The 22389-nt window shown below is 32.2% G+C and overlaps 1 protein-coding gene across 1 annotated transcript in view; it reads right to left on the reverse strand.

Moving 5' to 3' along the window:
* LOC133327303 (synapse-associated protein of 47 kDa-like) overlaps positions 1–22389 on the reverse strand; it is a 46607-nt gene that overhangs the window by 14475 nt on the left and 9743 nt on the right. Inside the window, exons 3-7 of the mRNA XM_061535867.1 lie at positions 20094–20170; positions 19179–19279; positions 18806–19083; positions 18618–18736; positions 12966–13328 (exon numbers count right to left, since the gene is read on the reverse strand). Of these exons, the coding sequence (XP_061391851.1) occupies positions 12966–13328; positions 18618–18736; positions 18806–19083; positions 19179–19279; positions 20094–20170 (938 nt within the window). The remainder of the gene's footprint in view (positions 1–12965; positions 13329–18617; positions 18737–18805; positions 19084–19178; positions 19280–20093; positions 20171–22389) is intronic.

Genomic DNA, 22389 nt, shown 5'->3' on the forward strand with positions numbered 1-22389 from the left:
TAAAACCTCCCAATCTTTATTCCTAACAAATGTTGGGAGATTCTGCTAGGATATTTAAAACGACCAATAAGAATTACAAATTATAGCCCACTTCGGTTGGATAAACTATCGGGACTTTAAAATATCTAAAATGAGATGGGATTTTAATACCAAAATGTAATCTATATTAACCCTAAATGATCCGTATCTAATCATTGTCTGCGACCGAGGTAATTAATAATGGGTTGGATCGTCATATATACGATACGTCATGGTATATACGATAAAGTGGACCTATATCGCCAACTTGTAATACTTAATTTCATCAACCTAAAACACGATTTCTTTTCTAAAATCCCAATAACCCCAATAACAGTACATTGCACAAAATTGATCGAAAGATATATAACGTCTTTGGTGCACGATTTACATTAAATCGGACGAAAATACGTTTGGGAGCTATATTTAAATCTGAACCGATTTTAACGAAACTTAACACACATCATTCTAGACTTTATGCAGTAAGCTATGCCAAATTTCGTGCAAATCGAAAGATATATAGGGTCTTTGTTAAACCATTTACATTAAATCGGACGAATATATATATGGGAGCCATATTTAAATCTGAACCGATTTTTACGAAACTTAACACACACCATTCTAGACTTAATCCAGTACGCTATGCCAAATTTCGTGCAAATCGAAAGATATATAGGGTCTTTTCTACACCATTTACATGAAATCGTACGAAAATATATACGAGAGCTATATCTAAACCTGAACCGATTTTTACGAAACATAACACACATCATTCTAGACTTAATTCAGTATGCTATGCCAAATTTCGTGCAAATCGAAAGATATATAGGGTCTTTGTTACACCATTTACATTAAATCGGAAGAAAATATATACGGGAGCTATATCTAAATCTGAGCCGATTTTCTCGAAACTTAGTATACATCATTCGAGACTTAATCCAGTACGATATGCCAAATTTCGCGCAAATCGAAAGATATATACGGACTTTGGTGCACCATTTTTATTAAATCAGATGAAAATATATATGGGAGATATATCTAAATATGAGCCGATTCTTACGAAACTTAACACACATTATTCTAGAGTTAATCCAGTACGCTATGCCAAATTTCGTGCAAATCGAAAGATATATAGGAACTTTGGTACACCATTTACATAAAATCGGACGAATATATATATATATATATATATATATATGAGCTATATCTAAATCTGACCAATTTTTCCAAACCGATATTTACGAAACTTAACACACATCATTCGAGTCTTAATGCAGACTTATGCCAAATTTCATGCAAATCGAAAAATATCTTGGGTCTTTACATAGAATCGGACGAATATTTATATGGGAGCTATATCTAAATCTGAACCGATTTTTCCCAATTTCAATAGGGTTCGTCCATAGGCCAAATTAATGAGCTGTGTCAAATTTCATCCAATTCGGATCATAAATGCGACCTGGACTTTGTTTACAATTTAACATGAACAGACAGACGGACGGACGGAAATGCATAAATCAATTCAGAAAGTGATTCTATGCATATTCTCAAAAGGAACCACATATCTATCTCGTTTCCTTTTGCATGTTACAAACATATGTACAAAGACATAATACCCTGCATCGCATTGTGGTGAAGGGTATAAAAAGGTGTTCCAATAATTTTTGGTAGACAAAATTTCAATGTTTTTGGATTTTTGGGGATATCATTGTATGGTGACTACCCGAGAAAGTAGATCAGTATTGCTAATTTTTGGTAGAGAGATTTGGTGCCGAATGAGAATTTGAAATACAAAATTACAGCCGTTTCGGTTGAACATCGTGTCCAAAATTCTCAAAATATTGTAAATCGGGGGGTAACGTTATATGTGGGGCTACCGGAAAAAGTAGCCCAATCAGAATTTAATATTCCAAATAGAAAATCTTGTCTAAATCGCAAAAAAATGGAAAATTGGGATCGTCTTTATATGGGACCGATATATCTTGTCTAAATCGCCAAAAAATAAAAAATTGGGGTCGTCTTTATATGGGGCCGATATAGGGATTTGGTACACAATGAGAATTCGAAATGCCAAATTACAGCCATTTTGGTCTAAATTCGTGTCCAAAATTCTCAAAATATTGTAAATTGCTGGGTAACATTATGTGGGGGCTAACCGAAAAAGAAGGCCATAATTTTTTGCCCAATCAGAACCCAAACTACGAATAGAAAAACCAATATTACTAATTTTTGATAAAGAGGTTCGATATCGAATGAGAATTCGAAATACCAAATTACAGCCATTTCGATTGAAAAACGTGTCGTAACGTTATATGGGGGCTACCCGAAAAAGTAGAACAATATTCATAATATTTGCCCAATCACAATCTAATATTCCAAATAGAAAATCTTGTCTAAATCGCCAAAAAAATGGAAAATTGGGATCGTCTTTATATGGGGCCGATATAGGGATTTGGTACACAATGAGAATTCGAAATGCCAAATTACAGTCATTTTGGTCTAAATTCGTGTCCAAAATCTCAAAATATTGTAAATTGGAGGATAACATTATGAGGGAGCTAACCGAAAAAGAAGACTATAATTTTTGCCCAATCAGAACCCAAAATACCAAATAGAAAAACTTGCTCAAAATCGGCAAAATAATTAAAATTGTGGGCGTCATTATATGGTGAGCCGATATAGCCCATTATCGAACATATCCTGGGTGAAGACAAAATACAACTCTATCAAAAAAAAAAAAAAAAAATTGACGATTTATCTCATTTCATTTAGAGTCTGGCGCGATTAGAAAATACGGGCATGTCGAAATCCTCATTTTACGCTAATACTTTATAGGATCGGAATAATTATTTCGAAAAGTTTCTTTTTCAGCGTATGTAAAGAAATTAAATAACATTATGTAAGAAATATAAATTTTGGTAAAATGTATATATCATCTGAGGACTCTTAAGTTAATTATACTAAATATAACGAGTTGTTTTATTAATAAAATGATTTTTAATATATATATCAATTGAGAAAACTTTACAAAAATCATTTTCTTCGAAACATAATTAAATAATAATAATTAAATATCTATATGTATTACGTATTAACCTTGTGTGTGTGAGTGTTATATGTATTTTGTGAGTCCAGTTGTAATTTATTAATGTTCATAAGATTATTTTGTTTTGTATTTATTTACTATTGTTTATTAACTTATTATTTCAATTTATTTTATTTTTTGTCATAATATTATATTTTTTTTATTCAGGGAAGTTGTTATCTTTATAATTGGATTGATATATACTTTCATTCTGATATATATATATATATATATATATTGTTTTTAGGAGAGTTTATCGTTTGGTTTTTTGCATCATCATCATCGTCACCACCAACATCTAATTTGTTTTTTTTTTGTCTTTAAACTTGCATTATTAACGGCTATGACGCTATAACTTGTTTGTTGTTGTTTTTTTTTTGTTCTTGGTGTCTATGGATATATAAATATTTATATATGTTTTTTTTAAATTTATTCTTATTTTTTTAATTATTCTGAAGATATTTTTTGTTGTTGTTGTTGCTTTCTTTTGCGTTGTTGTCATTATTATTATTCTATACAAAAAATTTATATGATCTCTCTAGAATTTATATAAATAAGGGTAAAGAGTTGTTGTTTTCTGTTCTTGTTGTGGTTGTTGTTGTTCTGGTTAATCGTTTCATTGTTGAATTGTTTAGTAATTAAATGTAAAAGCTGTTGTTGTTGTTTGTAGGTTTTTTTATAGAAATTTATAGTTTTTTTTTACATTATTATTATTTTTTTGTTTATTATATCGACAATTAAAAGAAAAAAGAGAACAAATAGAAGAAGAAAAAAAGAGAAAAAATATACAACATTTACAGGGTTGTATTTTTCAAATTTGTATTCGTATTTAGTTTTTTGTTGATTTTGTAGATAAATGAAAAAGGAGGGTGGCGGTGGTTTGAAAAGATTTCAAATTTTAAACTATTTTTGAGTCGATATTTTTTGTTTTTGAAATTGAGTTTGAGATGAGTGGTAAGATTAAATCAATATCATTTTTTTTGATAATATATATAAGGAAAAAGAGGAATTTAAAAGGAATAATAAAATTGGGAAAATTAGAAATAATAATTTTAGAATACATTTTTTTTAAGTATAAAATATTAAATTTTGTGAAAGACATTTGTACATAGTGTACAAGTGGTTTGATGTGATTAAATTATTGTAAAAATTATTTAGTTATTTCTTTATGGTATGGGGCCTGATAGTTAATATCACAATATTAAAACAATTGAGAACAAAAAAGGATACATATCAACTATAAAAGGATATTATTTTAATTTTGAAATTGTAAAAAGTGTTAAGAAAAGGGGGAACAAACGACTATGAACACCAATTTCACCTATGAAACTTCTTAATATTATAGAACTATGTATACGACTTTATAACCTATATCACACCGTGGTACAGGGAATTATTATGCCTATGTATATCTGTATGTAACGTGCTGAAGGAAACTATGTAGGCTCATAATTACTTTGGAGGACATTGGCAGAATAACTTTTGGAGTCTATTAGAGGCTGTCTGACCGTCTGCCCATGTATTTTTGAGAACATTGCTCATTTATTATCCAATTGTAATGATTTTGAATTTGGCACAGATCGTTTAAATTTGTGAGAATCTGTTCAAATTTCGATCTAGCTTCCACAACGAAACTGAAGTGAGTCTCGAAAACGTGTGAACGTTTTTTTTAAATCAGTTCAGATTTAGATACAGTCTTTACGTTAAATAATCCCTCCATGGATGCTTAGAATAGGGTCAGGCCATCAAATGCATAAAAGTCTTATAGAGGGGTTTCTACTCATACACGGAGACCTGTGGAAGAATTTTTGTTTATACAAGACTTGTAAAAGATTATTATACCCTACACAACTATGTTGTCAAGGTATTATAGCTTTGTGCAGCCCCAAGAGTTTGTAACGCCGCGTAATATTGGTCCTAGACCCACCTTTAAGTATACCGATCGTCATATCTCGACTAGCTGAGTCGATCTAGACATTTGTGTCCGTCCGTCCGTCTGTCCATTATAATTTGTAAACACGATACACGCCACAGTTATGGACCAATCTTTACGAATTTTTGCATGTAGGATGGGCTCTGGCCAATGAAGACCCCTATTGTTTTTGGGAAAGATCGGTTAATATTTAGGGGATGAAATGGACCAAATACTAAATTTTTGTCAGTTTTTCTGGTCGCTCCAGAGGCCGCAATAATGGCGCGAACATCATGATATTTTCCATGGAGAAGGGGGTCGGGCCAAAGAAAAATCATGCCTTTTTTGATAAAGATCGGTCAATATTTAGCGGGTTTAATGGACGCTGACTTTTGTGTGAAAAATTACAAAATTTGTATTCTATGGCATATATATTTACTCCAGAAGGCTATAGACCCGAGAAGTTGATAGTGTATCCAAGAGGAGTGGTTGACCTTTATATTGATACCAATTATATTGTCGTATGTACTCGGATGTGGGAGTTACACTTTAATATTTACAGGTGCTTACGTATTCAGATATTATTTAGTAACACATTACCACACTAGAGGGCACTTATCGCTTTAAATTTTCCATGAGGTTCCAATTATGGTCAAGGACAATGCCTATGATTTTCGGTGATGATCAGATAACAATTTCGAGATGAAGTGGACCGAAAACTTTTTTGTGTTTTTTTACGAGTCGATTTATAGGCCACAATTATAAACCGCACCTCACAACACCACCCACGGTGAAGGGAATCTGGACAAGTAATTAGAGGGGCTGCACTGAATATTAGTAATATTCGGAAATTATGTCATTGTAAGGAAGAGGTGCTGTTGAACTCTAATCGGGCCAGAGGGGTCAAATATCAAGAAATATTGCCCAGGCTCGGAATAAAAATCCGCAGAATGTTAGAGTTCCATGGTAGTTTTGTAGGGTATCGTATGGTCGGCCCCGTCCGACTATACTGCTCTGTCACTGGTTTTTAAAATTCTTGTAGTCTCCAGGTAATAAAAAACTAGTACAATGTCTTCTTTCTATGGAACATCTGCAAAAGGTATTCTGTTAACCGAAGGTCGATTAAAGGTCTCCTATTTACGGAAAGCCTATAGAAGGTCTTATGAGACCTACAATACCTGAAGAACTGTATAAGTTCCTATGTCAATAGAATATTTGTGAAATATCTTTATTTTTAAAGATTTGGGAAGGTCTTCGATATGTTAAAAACCTCCAAAATACATTTTTCAGTATAGGAGGTCTTCGAAGTCTGTCTATGATGAACGTAGAACATCTTCTGTCTTTAGAAAATCGGTGGAAGGTGTTTTGTATATAGAAATGCTCTTGGGAGCTCTTTTTATCTATGGAAGATCCGTTGACAGGGCCAGTACAAATTAATGCTCTGTAGGCCCCACGTTTGTAAAACACACAAAGCTTTTTCCGGCCTATAAAAAACTTGAGGAATGTCTTCTGTTTGTAGAAGATCTAAAGAAAGTATTCCTTAAATCCAATACCTGTAGACAAGCCGACTTAAACTTATTGAATGTCTTCTATTAACAGAACACAAACAGAAGACCCTACGTATTATGTAGAAAGGGGGAAATGTAGAAAATCGGGGGAAATGGTATAACCTTCATAAAGTCTACTTGAATGGTATTTTATGTATATAAGACCCGCTGGTAGAGCCTCAGTCAATGAATGGTCAGTGCAAGGTCTAAGGTATATAGGCCTATATTGGAACAGAATACCCCTGAATAGGCGTCCGACTATAGAATACATATTGAAGGTATCTTTTAAAATGTCGTCCGGACAAAAAAAGATTTTCTGTCTATAAACATCTATGGAGGTTTTCATTTACTAGATCTTTCCCATAATGAAGTAATGTATAGAAGAGTTGTGAAAGGTCTATTATCTCATCTTACTTTTTCAGAAAATTTGTAGAGGGAATCTGAATAAAATAAAGTCTATAGAAACCCTCCTATCTAAAAGTGTGAAAGTGAAAGGTCTACTATATCATCTTACAGAATACCCGTGAAAAGGCGTCCAACTATAGAATACATATTGAAGGTATCTTTTAAAATGTCGTCCGGACAAAAAAGGTTTTCTTTCTATAAAAATCTATGAAGGTTTTCTTTTACTAGATCTTTCCCAGGATGAAGTAATGTATAGAAGAGTTCTGAAAGGTCTACTATCTCATCTTAGTTTTACAGAAAACTTGTAGAGAAAATCTGAATAAAATAAAGTCTATAGAAAACCTCCTATCTAAAAGTGTCCTTTCTTTCTACATAGGATCTATATATAGAATTTTAAATAAAAATTAAATTAAAATAAATTAAATTTAAAATAACTTAAATTTAATCACATCAAACCTTATAGTTATTTTTACATGATTTTTTAAATATTTTAATTTTTTACAATTAACAAACAAAACGTGCAAATATTTACTAAAGAAGATTTCTTGAATTGATTTTCTAAGTAAAAAAGTTTACTGAAAAAAGTTCTCATTTTATAAATTTGTAATTACAATTTACAGTCGAACAAGGCTATAAGGAATAATACTTTTTATTTTATTCTATTTTGTGAGTATTTATTTAAATTAATTTTATAGTCTGAACAAATATATTATTTTTACATAATACATTTTTAACATGAGTTCAGTTTACAAATACAATTTCAACTCTCATTCATTATAACTTGGTTTGACTGCATTACAAATGAACAATTTTTATTTGCAAGTTTAAATGGTAAATGCTTTTTAGTTATACATATTTTATTTTGCAATCAATGCTAATAATGCCGATGTTTAATGCTTGATGGTGGCGTTGATGATGCACTTTGATGATTGGTTTGTTGGTTGGTTAAGGTTGAATGGCTGGCAAAATGTTGAACTGGGTGGATGGTTGTTGCTTTGTCGATTTGCTCAATGACTGACGACTTAAAATGTAATAATGTTTAATAACAATAATACAATGAAAGTTAAATAAATATGTGTATGTACAAAAAAAATATATATATACATTTTTTGGTTGCGGTTGAATTAACACTAATCTGTCTGCCATTTCGTTTTTAATTGTTTTACTCTTTGTTTTTTTTGTGGTCTTTTTTTATTTTTGCCTTTATTTGCTGCTGCTGTGGTTTTCTTTGGTATTATTTAATGATGTTGATGGAATTGATATAGTAAATATTTGGATATTGAAAAACTCAATTTGATAATGGTTAAACTAAAAACAAGGTCATGATTAAACAAACAAAAAATCAAGATTAAATACAAACACATATAAAAAAGTAAATAATATAGAAAATAATTTACATTATAATAAAATCGTTATTAGTGCATTTTTTAAATAGCTATGAAGGTCATTTTAATTATAGTACGTAGCAATGAAGTAAATAATATTGATTGCTAATATGAGAGGGACAATTGGGGCAATATTAGTTGTGAATCACATCGCAATTACTTTCAATTTAAAATGTCAAGCATGGACAGAACATCTTCCCAAGATGGTGTTGGAATGTAAACAACTTTTATTACTGACGCTGGCTAGATGCACAGACTATGACCAAGATTACGGATTCAGTAGAATATATAATTATTATTCCAAAACTTGGCATTCCTTGCCACCTATAGGTATCGGCAAGTAACAATAATTCGGTACACGTTTTGACATCAATCTTTTTGAAATGTTTGACAAAAATTATTTAAGACCAATGAAAACATTTGGCGTTATATACTAAATGAGGTCTGATGGAGTATATTGTACCAGAAATATTATTTTAAATGTCGACTGCGTAAGAAAAATAAATAAATCGATCTAATAATATGAAGGACGGAGATTCGAATAGAGGAATAGCATATCGAAATTTTTAGAAGTAATTTAAATTTTAATTTTTTCATTCATTTTTTTCAAATGTTCTCATTAAAATATTCTTACAAGTCCTGGAAATGGATGATAGAAGATATTTTTAAAGGAAAAAAATATAAAATAACATTCAATTTATAAAAGTCTTTCTCCTGGTTTTTAGATTGTATTCTGGTAATCCATATAACAAATGTTGTCTAAAATTCTTCGACTGAATAACAGAAGACACTCTTCCTATAGAGGTAGCTCTTTTGCAGACATAATTGGATACTTTGTAAATGTTTTCAATAGAATGAAGACCTTTAAAGGGTAATTTACATATTAAACGATATGGAAGACGATTTGCCAAGAAGTCTTCTAAAAATAGTAAACCGCATAGCAGTCTTCTATAGGCCGATAACTTCATACAAAGCACCAATAGTCTTAAATCCCTTTACAGGTGGTCAATGTAAACATTTTCTATAGCTCAAAGACCCTATTCGAGATAAAATACATTTTAAAAGTTTTCCATATAAGAGTCATTTATATACTAAACAATGAAGAAGAAGATTTGAAAAAAGTCTTCTAGAAATAGAAAACCCCCTTCAACTCTTCTATATACCGCTAAATTCATACAGAGCATCTATAGTCTGAAGACCTTTTATAATTCGTCAATAAAAAATGTTTCTATAGATAAAAGACCCTGTAAGATACCTTCATACATTTTAGTGTGATTGTTATTCTTACTTCGGAGAACTTTCACAGTTGACAGGATTGCATATATGGAGACCAAAGGTCTTCTATAAACTAACTAATCTGCAAAAGTACTTCTATCTTTAGACGACTTGCAAGAAGCCGAAAATCTTCGTAGAAGATGTTCAAATGAAACCCTAAAAGTATTAAATTTGGAATACATATATTCTAAACATAGAGGATACAACAAAAAATATTTCGTCTACAAATGGTCAGCATTCAGATTTTCTTTGGACATATAAACTATAAAGTTTTACTTTATATACATGACTAGCAAAGGGTATTCATAAATAGCAACTATGGATCTTTCATTGAAGAGTTAACCATTAATTGAAAATTCTACTTTATTACTTGAAGTCTCGTTTATTGATTTTCTATAGTAATTTTTTTAGAAACGGAGTCTTGAATTTATTATAAATAACTCCGAAGAAATCTTCAAAAAGCAATATGGCCTTCCACAGATCTTATGTAACTAAAAAAACTATTTAAGGACTTCTATAACTAGAATGTCACTTTTGTCTGGAAATTCTTCGGAAAGCGTACCAGAGGTCAGACTACTTGAAACAGTACTTCTATACATAAAACGGGAAGAAGGGAGTATATGCAGAAGTCCACAATCCTAAAATGTTAACAAGCAATATCATTTGTAGATGGACTTCTATCTCCGCAAGATTAACAGATAACAAATTCGTAGAATATGTCCTAAAAATTATTCTATTTATACAAGTGCCGCATTAAGCCATGGTTATAATTTGTCTTGGTATTTAAATTTGGCGGTCCTACTTCACATAAAATAAATTGTATTCATAATGAATGCTAGATTTTCTACAGATTTTCTGTTAGTTAACTGACCCTATTACAGTGTGAAGATATTTTTATTGATCTTATAGATATATTTTAAGGATATATTTATAAGTTGAAGGCCTTTTTTAAATGCTGTAAGATCTCCCACAGGCCTTTGTGTAACTTCCAAAGTATTTCAGAAGCTAATGATCTCCATGAAGAACTACATAAGTGTTCTATAATTCGATTACAAGTCTTTTTTAACAGTTTTTCATTGATTGGATTATATTACCTGATGTTTCAAAGGCCTTCCACATGTCTTCTACAAATTCCTAAAGATTTCTAAAGCTATATGACCTTCCACCGGTCTTATTTTACCAAAAGAAGTCTTCTGACAGATCTTTTTTAGTATTCATAGTTTAAAATATAGTTCTTTGATGATTTAACTCCATTTTTCTACATTTAATTAGAATGACCTTCCACAGGTCTTCCCCTACTGGGAATATTGTAATTGAAAAATTTATAGTTACTGAGAATTTACAGGTACATATATTAATAAATTAACAAAAACTAATAGGCCTTTTTATATAGGACTTTTCAATCAATCATTCAACTTCTTCACTTCGATATTCTAATGTTCTTCTGTCATTGCAGAATTTGAAAATGTATTCTTCCAGACCAATTGGTTGAAGATCTTTCACAGGCATTCAATTTGGAAACTTCCGGAACGTATAGTCAATATTTCAAGATTCCGCCAAATGCACATAATAACGATTTTATTTTGTTGCTTGATGTTATAAATTACAAAAGATACTCCATAACCAAGGGATGAAAATGAATGCCTAGAGATGGGCAGTGGGTAAATACCCAAAGGGTAAATACCCGGTAAATTGGGTAAATACCCGGTAAATTGGGTAAATACCCATTTGTGGGTATTTATTTGGGTATTTACTATATTGAATCGGTAATACAACATCTTGCACCCTATTTCCGGGTTTCTGTTATCAAATCGATTTAGAATGGATAGTTTTACGATACTTTAAAGACGTGGGTAAATACTTGGGTAAATACCCGATTTTTTTACCCAAAAATTGGGTATAAACTCATTAACTGCCGAACCACTTGACATAGGCGGCCAAAATTTTGCACACATGTTTCTAATGACAAAGCAAATATAGAAATCCAACATGGGGACCCTGGGTCCAAGTTTTGATATCGCCCCCATATAACCGTATCTCCCGATTTAAGGTATTTTTTGCCTATTAGACACATTTTAAGGCCAAATTGGCTGTAATTTGGCACAGAGTGTTCTTTTTGGGTACCCAATGTCCATGCAACATTTTATGTATGTAGGTCCACGTTTACTGGTAGCCCCCATACAAAGGTACCCCTATTTTGAGTATTTACCCAAAAATTGGGTATAAACTCATTAACTGCCGAACCACTTGACATAGGTAGGTACAAATTACAGCCAATTTGGCCTTAAAATGTGTCTAATAGGCAAAAAATACCTTAAATCGGGAGATACGGTTATATGGGGGCTATAACAAAACTTGGACCCAGGATCCCCATGTTGGATTTCTATATTTGCTTTGACATTAGAAACATGTGTGCAAAGTTTTGGCCGCCTATGTCAAGTGGTTCGGCAGTTAATGAGTTTATACCCAATTTTTGGGTAAATACTCGGGTATTTATCTCCCGATTTAAGGTATTTTTTGCCTATTAGACACATTTTAAGGCCAAATTGGCTGTAATTTGGCACAGAGTGTTCTTTTTGGGTACCCAATGTCCATGCAACATTTTATGTATGTAGGTCCACGTTTACTGGTAGCCCCCATACAAAGGTACCCCTATTTTGAGTATTTACCCAAAAATTGGGTATAAACTCATTAACTGCCGAACCACTTGACATAGGTAGGTACAAATTACAGCCAATTTGGCCTTAAAATGTGTCTAATAGGCAAAAAATACCTTAAATCGGGAGATACGGTTATATGGGGGCTATATCAAAACTTGGACCCAGGATCCCCATGTTGGATTTCTATATTTGCTTTGACATTAGAAACATGTGTGCAAAGTTTTGGCCGCCTATGTCAAGTGGTTCGGCAGTTAATGAGTTTATACCCAATTTTTGGGTAAATATTGATAACAGAAATCCGGAAATAGGGTGTAAGATGTTGTATTACCGAGTCAATATAGTAAATACCCAAATAAATACCCGCAAATGGGTATTTACCCACCCCTTGGGTATTTACCCGGTAAATACCATCTCTATGAATGCCAAAACCATAAAAAAGAAAGAATAATTGGATTAATTCAAAATTATTGCAAAACATATAAAATATTTGTATATATACACACACATAAAAAATTACATAAAGCTTAACATAAAATACAAAAAATGAATAAATAAATTGAAAGGGTTAAATTGCAACAACACAAATAAAACCAATTCGAAATTAAACACAAATAAATATTTTAAAATAAAAAGAATACAAAAACAAAAAAAATTAAAACACAAAATAATAAGTCTTACCATCATTACTCAACGTATTCGGAGAAGAAGAGGAAGCAGATTGCAATTGCTGGGTCATACTATCAATACCGAGTTTGCGCATACCATTTTTAATTTCTTCCAAATCTTCACTATCCATTGTGGTTTGGAAGTTATCGGAAACAAATTCCGATTCAGAGGTCGATTCTAAACGTTTGATCACCCTTTGTGGTTCTTGGGTAATGGAAGCGAATGAAGAAGAAGTAGAAGATTCGGATTTGGTGGCATCATTTTTATTGGCGTTAGTGGAAACAGAAGAAGCGGAAGATGATGATGCTGTTTGTTGGGAATTTAATTTTGAGCTCTCAACGGAAGTGGTGGTTTCTTGAGATTTAGAAACTTTGGCTAATTTATTGATTGGGTTGTTTTTCACGGGGTTTCCATTTTAATTTTGATTTCAATTTATTTTTTTTTTAATTTATAAATTTTTATTTATTATTTTTTTTTTTTTTTTGTAGACAATTGAGTTTTGTATGTTGTGGTGTTGTGTTCGGTTTTGTTGGAGTCGTGTAGTTTTTTTGAATTTCAGTTTCAAATTCATTAATTAAAATAAATCCAAATTAAATCGATAAAACAAAAGAGTAGAGTAACCAAAATCATACATGAAAATAAAAAAGAAAACATAATAATAAAAATTATTTAAAAAAAATGTAAATAATAATAAAACTTAAAAATATAATAAAATTGTGCAGAATTTTCAATTTTCAAAACAAAAATCACAAAACTTAGCTTAGAAGGAAAACAATTAAAGAAAAGACAAAACAAATGTGGGAGTAAATGATTACAAAACAATTTAAAGAAATATAACTTTAGAAACAGAGCAGAACAAAAAGAAAACGTTACAGATTTATATGAGAACGTTAAGAGGCATTTCTCTTTTGGTGTTTTTTTTTCTTGCTCACAAATCAGTGTTAGTTCAGAGTCTAAGATTGAGTTTTAATTTTTCTTTTTTTTCGATTTTTTGCCAAACTTAGACAGACAGTTATAGTATAAATTAAACAGAGATCAAGAGAGCGAGAGAGAGAGAGGAGGAGTAACAGGATATAAGAGATAGTTTTTTTTAATTTTCGAACGTTATAGCATGTGTGCTTGAATTGAATTTTACAGTGCGTTCGCGTAACTTTTGAAAGAACCAAAAACAAAAAATTTACCAAAAACCAAATAATAAAGCTATAAATTAATTAAGAAAACAAAACTGTCTGAGTTTTCGAAATAGAGCGAGAGACATATTGACAGAGAGTTTTAACTAAAATAATAAAATGTACAAATCAACAAAATCGAGTAAAACTATAAGCTTTTGTTTGTTTTAAAAATACTGTGAGAGTAAGAAAAAATGTTTTCAGTTTTTTTTTTGAAATTGTGTGTGATATATTGAAATATTGAAAGAGAGATAGTGATATTTGAAAACTGAGAGATAGAGAGGTGTGTGTAGAGTTTTTAAATTTAAAAATATTTTGTTTTTCGTTATTGAGAAGAGTTATAAAACGTTATCAGGAGTTGAATTTGAATCTTTTGCTTGAAATCGATTTTTCGAAAAATATATTTTTTTTAAATAGCTGCAGTTAAAAATAGCATTTTTTTGGGGAAATTAAAGAAATTAAATAAAATAAGGAAGCTGAAAGGCTTATTATTAAATCATGAAGTAAAAATATAAACTAATTACAAGAACAACTAAACAAAAAATAATAATAAGTAATTAATAAATTTCTCAATGATGATAGCGGTAATGGACCAATATTATTCGATCCAATCCAAATATTAGTATGGATCAATATTTGGGAGGAGGCTAATGCCCGGGAAATGTCGCTAATTAATTATTTTGGAAGAACGGTGGTCTATAGCCCGCCGAAGACCACAACTTATCTAAGTTTTTGGCAACTAAAAGTTCTACAATAAATGTTCGTTTCCACGACAGAGGGGTTTACGATCCAAAACTACCCGAGTCCAAGGTCTGTCGCCTCAGCCCATTGTGTAAAAACAATAGGGCTGCTACAAAAACAACAATAAATGTTCTACAAATTCTAAAAAATAATGTTCACCGTTTAATGTTTAAAGGCCTTCATGAATAAAATGCAGGAAAATCTTTCAGATTTAATCCCGCATGGATCCTTAAGGAAAGATTGCAAAGAAAAAAATGTTATTGATAGTACTGGTTAATACATATCCGTTGACATTACATGGCAATTCTTTGACAATTGGGATAATTTATCCAAAATAACTCTTATTCTGGTCTAAATTAAAATCTGGAAATATTGGCTTGAATTATACCACCTAATATTTCCTTCAGTGAAGCATTACTGTTACTGGAGATGGATGGCCTACAAAGTTTGCAGCCAGGATACCGACTGTATTTGAACGGAGACCAACGAATCTTCTCCGCAATATAATTAAAGGAAGGTGAGAGCTACAAAGGAAGACGAGAGCAAGAAAAATTGATCACTGCAAAAACTCCTTCGGAAAAATAAACAAGACAAGTTCATTCCAAAAACCGCTCACAACAACTGACATAAGGAGAAAATACTCCTTAACAAAAAACAAATAATTATTGTACTACGAGTGAAGTAGGTATGGCAGCCTTGACAATCTCCTCCTTCTGAACTACACCCAACGACCATCACGAAATATTATTTTCCAAATTCAAACCTGGAGACAGCCCTAATGACTGTAAATAGAGCTAATAGAGCTGGAAAAATGAAGCCAGCAATCTCTACTCAACTAGAACCTTCGACGGTGACCTTTGGATGAAAAGAGATCCGTTGTATCATCGACCAGTACAAAGGAAGGAAAGTGCGTGACCAATACACAAACTCCTTTGAAACCAGTAAGGAAAGTAGTAAAGTCGGACGTGGCCGACTATATGATACCGTTCACCACTTTGGATATATTCAACAGATGAATCCTAACAGGCGTTGCATTTTTAAAGGGCCAGCAAAATGAAATTCGATCCATAAACATGTCATTCTGCAACCTATACTAATTTTTTCATTTGGTCATATATAGAAGCTATATCTAAATCTGAACCGATTTCAACGATTTCAGGAAATTTAACACACATCATTCTAGACCTAATACATTACGCTGTACCAAAGTTCGTGCAAAACCGAAAGTTATTAAGGGACTTTGGTACACCATTTACCTTAAATTGGACGAAAATATATATAGGAGCTATATCTAAATCTGAACCGAATTTCACGAAACTTAAAACACATCATTCTAGACCTAATTCATTACGCTGTGACAAATTTCGTGCAAATTGAATGATATATAGGGATTTTGGTACACCATTTACATAAAATCGGACGAAACTATATACGGGAGCTATATCTAAACCTGAACCGATTTTCATGAAACTCAGCACAAATCATTCTACACTTAATTGAATACGATATGCTAAATTTCGTGCAAATCAAAAGATATATAGGGACTTTGGCGGACCATTTACATTAAATCGGACGAAACTATATATGGGAGCTATATCTAAACCTGAACCGATTTTCATGAAACTCAGCACACATCATTCTAGGCCTAATTCATAACGCTGTACCAAATTTCGTACAAATCGAAAGATATATAGGGACTTTGGTGCACTATTTACAAAAAATCGGACGAAACTACATATGGGAGCTATATCTAAACCTGAACCGATTTTCATGAAACTCAGCACACATCATTCTAGGCCTAATTAATTACGCTGTGCCAAATATAGTGCAAATCGAATGATATATAGGGACTATGGTACACCATTTACGTAAAATCGGACGAAACAATATATGGGAGCTATATCTAAATCTGAACCGATTTTTCCCAATTCCAATAGGGTTCGTCCTTGGGCCAAATAAGTAACCTATGTCGAATTTCATCCAAATCGGATCATAAATGCGACCTGTACTTTGTTCACAAAAATACATGGACGGACGGACATGCGTAAATCGACTCAGAAAGTGATTCTATGGAACCATGTGTCTATCTCGTTTCCTTTTGCCTGTTACAAACATATGCACAAAGACATAATACCCTGTATCACAGTGTGGTGAAGGGTATAAAAACAAGACAAGTTCTAACCAAAACCCTGACACAAAGCGAAGCTTTATTCGGAATACATTTACTTTTGTGGGAACTGGAGACAGGAATCTGTACTAAACCAGAACCTTTAAGGCGCCTATGGATAAAAGAACATTCGTGGTGACTTCAACACGTGCAAAAGGCGACCTAGGCACAAACTTCATCCGAACCACTACTAATAATCCACCAAATGAAAAATGGAGGCTGGGATCTGTACTCAATCAGAACTTTAGAGGGTGATCCATAGATTTAAAGAGATCTGTAGTACAAAGGAAGGCAATTGACATGAAAAGGTGACCACTGCACAAGCTTCTTCGGAAAAAGAAGACAAGTTATTTGGACTACAAAAACCTGACATAAAGCAAAACTAGGTTCGAAATACATCTACTTTTGAGGGAACTGGAGCTAGGGATACGAAACCAGAACCTTCTAGCCGCCTCTGTATGAAAAGACATTCGTGGTGACTTCAACTATTAATAATCCACCAACTGATCGTTCCACTGTGAAACCGAAAGAACCAGGATTATGGCCTTAGCAGATTCCATCGTCTCCAAAAGTCTGATATGAAATAAATTATTCACTTTTGTGGAAATCTGGCAAGCTTCAACGGAATTGTCTAGTTGAGCCAACACATTTTGAAACAAAAACTTAGTCCACTAAAAATATCGGATCTATTGAAAATTTAAAACGATTTTAAAAACGACATGCTACCCTCGGGACCCATTTGCTTATATTTTATTTATTCTCAAGGAGGAGTTATGCTGCTTACTATCTTCATGAGAGACTATATATTATGAAAATTTGGGAATATGTAAACGTGAAATTCTTAGAATAGCTAAAGGGATTGTGGCCATCAAAGAATGGGACAGCAGTTTCGAATTAGAATGCTTACTCGAAGTTTACGGTATTTAAAGAACTGAATTGGCGATGTATTGGACTTAAATGCGAATTAATTTAGCTTTCTATCTATATTAATTCAAAAGTTATTTTGATTACGGCCACGATTTCTCATCCACTAACAATAAGAAATTTAAAATTGCAAGCAGTTCTTGGGCTGATTCAGCTCCTCCTCAAAGTTGATCTGCTTTTACGTTTCGTACACAGCTGTGTATATTTATTATGTGAGGGCTACTATACTATATTGCCTGTGATAATCTGACATTTCCATTGAAAACTTTGAGATTTTTTCTTCCTCATCTTGAAAATTCATTTGCATCTGCATCACATTGAGAAACTTCTTTTCATTACAAATAACTAAAAAAAAATATTTACAAAAGTATAAACAGATGATTAATAATATTCTAAATTATTTCTGAAATTTAAATTAATAAAAATTGATAAATTCATGATGACAAGAGAGAGATTACAAAATTCAAAACTAAAAAAATGAACAGAATAAAATAAGGAAAACTAAAGGGTAGATTTTCTTTTGTAGAAATTTGATAGATAGACTGAGTTATAGAGTTTTGTCGAGAGTGACAGATAAGAGATAGATCGAGACGGATAGAGAGAGAGAGACAGAGAGAAAGGGGACGAAACTAGTCGCTAGAATAAGAACTAATTAGTACATACCATCTTCACCACTTGAGGCTTGTGCAACACCATCTTCACCCAAGGTACCCAATTCAGCGGCCTGGATAATAAGTGAGACGCGATAGAAATAATTTCTCCAGAAATTCTCTTCGGTGATGCTAAAATTATGGATAAATAATTTTTTATTAGGGTCAGTAAAAATAAGAGAAAAAATTCAGAAAACTTACATTTTGGGTACCAATTCAAAACGCATTGTTTCCAGGTTCTTATCTTCTTCCATAATGGCCTGGGCTGTAGGATAGGCGGTATCATAGTTGAATTCAAAATCAATACCAGCCGGTGGTGCACGTACAAAGTTACGTCTATCCTGGGATAGACCCATAATTTCTTCTTTAATTTTTGCCTCATTGGTTAGGCCAACCCAGGGGGCAACAGCTGGACCATTACCGCCAGCCTGGCCTTTAATAAAGGCTTCTTGTTCTTTGTTAAATGATTCCATAATGGGCTTTACAGGCGAAGATGGAGAAGAAGAAGAATAAAAGGTTTTATTAGTAAGGTAGGTAAGGGTGGGGTGTTGTGAAAATTTTGGAAAATACTTACATTCTTCTTGACAGTTTCTTTTAGCTTTGAACCAGCCTCAGTGAAAGCCGATGATAAAAATGAACCAAAATGTTTGGCCTGTTGGGTCACCTTTGTGGTAACTGTTCGATTTTTGAAAAGAAATAGAATTTGTTTTGAAAATAGACAAATTGATATTGGATTAATAAGTTCCAAAACAGGGAAGGTGGTAATGATATCTGGGTATAGGGTTAGTTTTGAAATAACTACTTAAACTAAATAATGAGGTTCAAATTCGAGAATGTTTTGACAACGAAATGCGGGATTGAACGCATTCAAATTGAAATTTTGGTTCTACTTGGTTGAAAGGTTGAACTGATCTGATTTTTATTGGGCTTTGTTTTTTTTTTTTTGTATAGGTGGTTGGGCGGGGAAAGAGAAAAAGTGTGATATATAGGGGGTGAAGACTTTGAAGTCAGGGTAATAGGTAAAAAATAGAGACGTTTTCGTCTTTGTTTTTTTCTGCCCGACTTCAAAGCCTTTTCAGTATAAAAGTAGGTGCTACCTTTTTATTGTCTACTAATGGAAATTTTTGGTTCAAAAAAAGGTTGTTTGGCGGAGGGTACAAAAATTTTATATTTTTTTTATGAAATATGCTATGAGTGCTAATAGAAAAAGAGATATATACTATATATAAAGAGAAAGAGAGTAAAGTTCTAAGAGTTATGGGGAACTTTGTTTGGTATTTTTTTTCTGTTAGTAAGTAACCTGTCACTTTTTTGTCATTTAAGAAAAATTTTTCTTTTTTTACATTTAATTTCTCGATTAAAACCTTTCATTCTTTTTTTTTTAATAAAATAAAATTTTGTTGTTAGTATTTTTTTTATAAAAAAAATGTTACCAATTTTTGTTTGATTTTGGAATTGTGACACGTACTTTTCACTTCTTCGGCCTTACCCTGTCCAATCTGACCATCTTCGCCCAGTTGAGCCTCATCACCGGATGCTGCTAATGAATCAGCTCCCTCTGTGGCACTGTAAGACAGACAGAGAGAGTGAGAGAGAGATAGAGACAAGGAAGAGAAAAATAAAAATAGTTATATTAGTACAAATTGTTGTTGTTATTTAGGGGTAATACATAATTATTTTAGATTATAAGCAAAATAATTAAATACGAATAAAAAAATATTCAAACATTTTACACATTCATTACACAAAAGAACATCATGCAAGAACAAAAGCAAGATTTTTTAAGAATAAAAAATTGAATTTTTTTTATTAAAAATATTCAATAAAACATGCAAACGTATTTTGAAATATCAAGAAAAAAATCTATACAAATATATACTCCGGTTTTTTTTAGTAGAAATATAAAAATCTCTTCATGAAAAAAAAATAAATATTTAATAGGAGAGGTATCCCAACAATATTTTCTTTGCCAGAAAATCCTGTTGAAGCCTTGAAAATCCAAGTTTAAATTGTTTTCGATTTTCACATTCGTTTATTTAGCATAATTAGATTCCTCATATTCTATATTTTCTCTAAAATAAATCTCGCACCCCAAAAACTCACATTACGCTTAAGAATGTATTTTATTTAAACATGTCTCATAGAATTCACCCATAAAACTTTATTCGAGATCATAAAGTGGAATTATAATTTTTATAACATTAAATAAAAACGTGACATGGAATGGTGGCTGGGATGGTTGGCTGGCTGGTCGGTTGCTTATTTGTTGTAATTTTATTTAACGACATTTGAATCCTTGAAAATCCATGGACCCAAAAACAATGCTCAGCATAAAGTAGCCAGCCAATAACCACATGGCGACAAAAACAAATATAAAATGGACAATGGAACGTTGTTGTTGTTTGATAATAATGATGGTTATGATGCGAGACTATTATGAGCGGATAGGGTGGAAGGGGGTGTCTCTGTTTTGGAAGAAAATCATATTTTATGCGTAATGAAAATTTTATCTAATGACAGGGTTTTATTAAACGACAGCAAGTGAGTATTTTCTTCGGAGGACGCAGTAGTGAAATATAGAGGGGTAGCAGTTTTGTAATGCCTGCCAGTAGTAAAGTCGTATACATTTAAATGTGTAGCATTAATAGAGGTGTACAAAATATCAGATAAGCCATAAAATTTTTATAATTTTTCCTCCTACTATATATCATAAAGTTGATCTGAATGAATGATGCGATTAAGGTTATTGTTTCATAAATATGTCAATTTTGTAATAAGGGGAATTAAAAGAGGAATATTGATGAAAATAAGTCCAGATTTTTAGAATTCTGCAAATTAATGGTTGTTGTGTTGGCAAATTTAAACGAAGAAATCAATAGCATTTCTTCAATAATAATAAAAGAGTAAAGTGAATGACTTAACGATTCATTACCCCCCAAACGAAATGGCTGAAGGTAGGTTTATGGAAATTCCTACTAGAACTGACGAAAAGTGGTAAAAAGTATCAAATATGGTAACATTTGTTTTTGGTGAACCGGTGGGGCTACAACTCTTAAATTTGGAATGAGGATCATCGATGGAGTTTAGGATAGGTGTACTAAAGCGTATTTTTTTTGGAAATTCGAACTATAAGTATCCGAAAAGAACTAAAAACTCATGTAACTACATTTGTAAGCCACAGTGCCCAATATGCCTTATGAGCCGCTTAACCAACGGCGAAACGCGTCGCATAATGGGGGAAATGTAGTAGCTTTCTGGCTTTCCTTTTCGTTGCAAATTCGATCATGTAGATCATCTTGAATCAGAAATAAATTAAAATGTACTAAATTTGGTAGAATTTTGGAGCATGTGTACGAATTTTGGAGTATGTGTATGTATAGAGCTTAAAATTTGAAATTTGGAATGCGAATCAAGGTTGAGAAGTAGGTGGTTGGAAGTGTATACTCATGTATTGGAAAGGTCCTATGTTTGGTACAATCCTAACATATGAAATTAACATTACCGTCGTAGTTTAGGATTTACTTATACGAAAAGTATTAAATCGTACTAATATTGGTACCATTTGGATTTGGATGAACCGATAAATTTGGAAATAAGATTACTGTTGGATTGTAGGATTGCGGTATGAATGTAATTTTAGAAATTCATACCTATGGGTACTAGATATGGTACAGTTTGAATTTTGGTTGAACCGATAGAGCTGGAATCCTGAAATTTGGAGTATGGATCACTGTTTCGGTGTTGGAAGTTTTGGAAATGTGTACTAATGTATTCAAAATGGTACT

This window comes from Musca vetustissima, unplaced genomic scaffold, assembly GCF_032173495.1.
Source record: "Musca vetustissima isolate MV318-11 ecotype Yass unplaced genomic scaffold, APGP_CSIRO_Mvet_v1 utg30559, whole genome shotgun sequence".
Classification (NCBI taxonomy): domain Eukaryota; kingdom Metazoa; phylum Arthropoda; class Insecta; order Diptera; family Muscidae; genus Musca; species Musca vetustissima.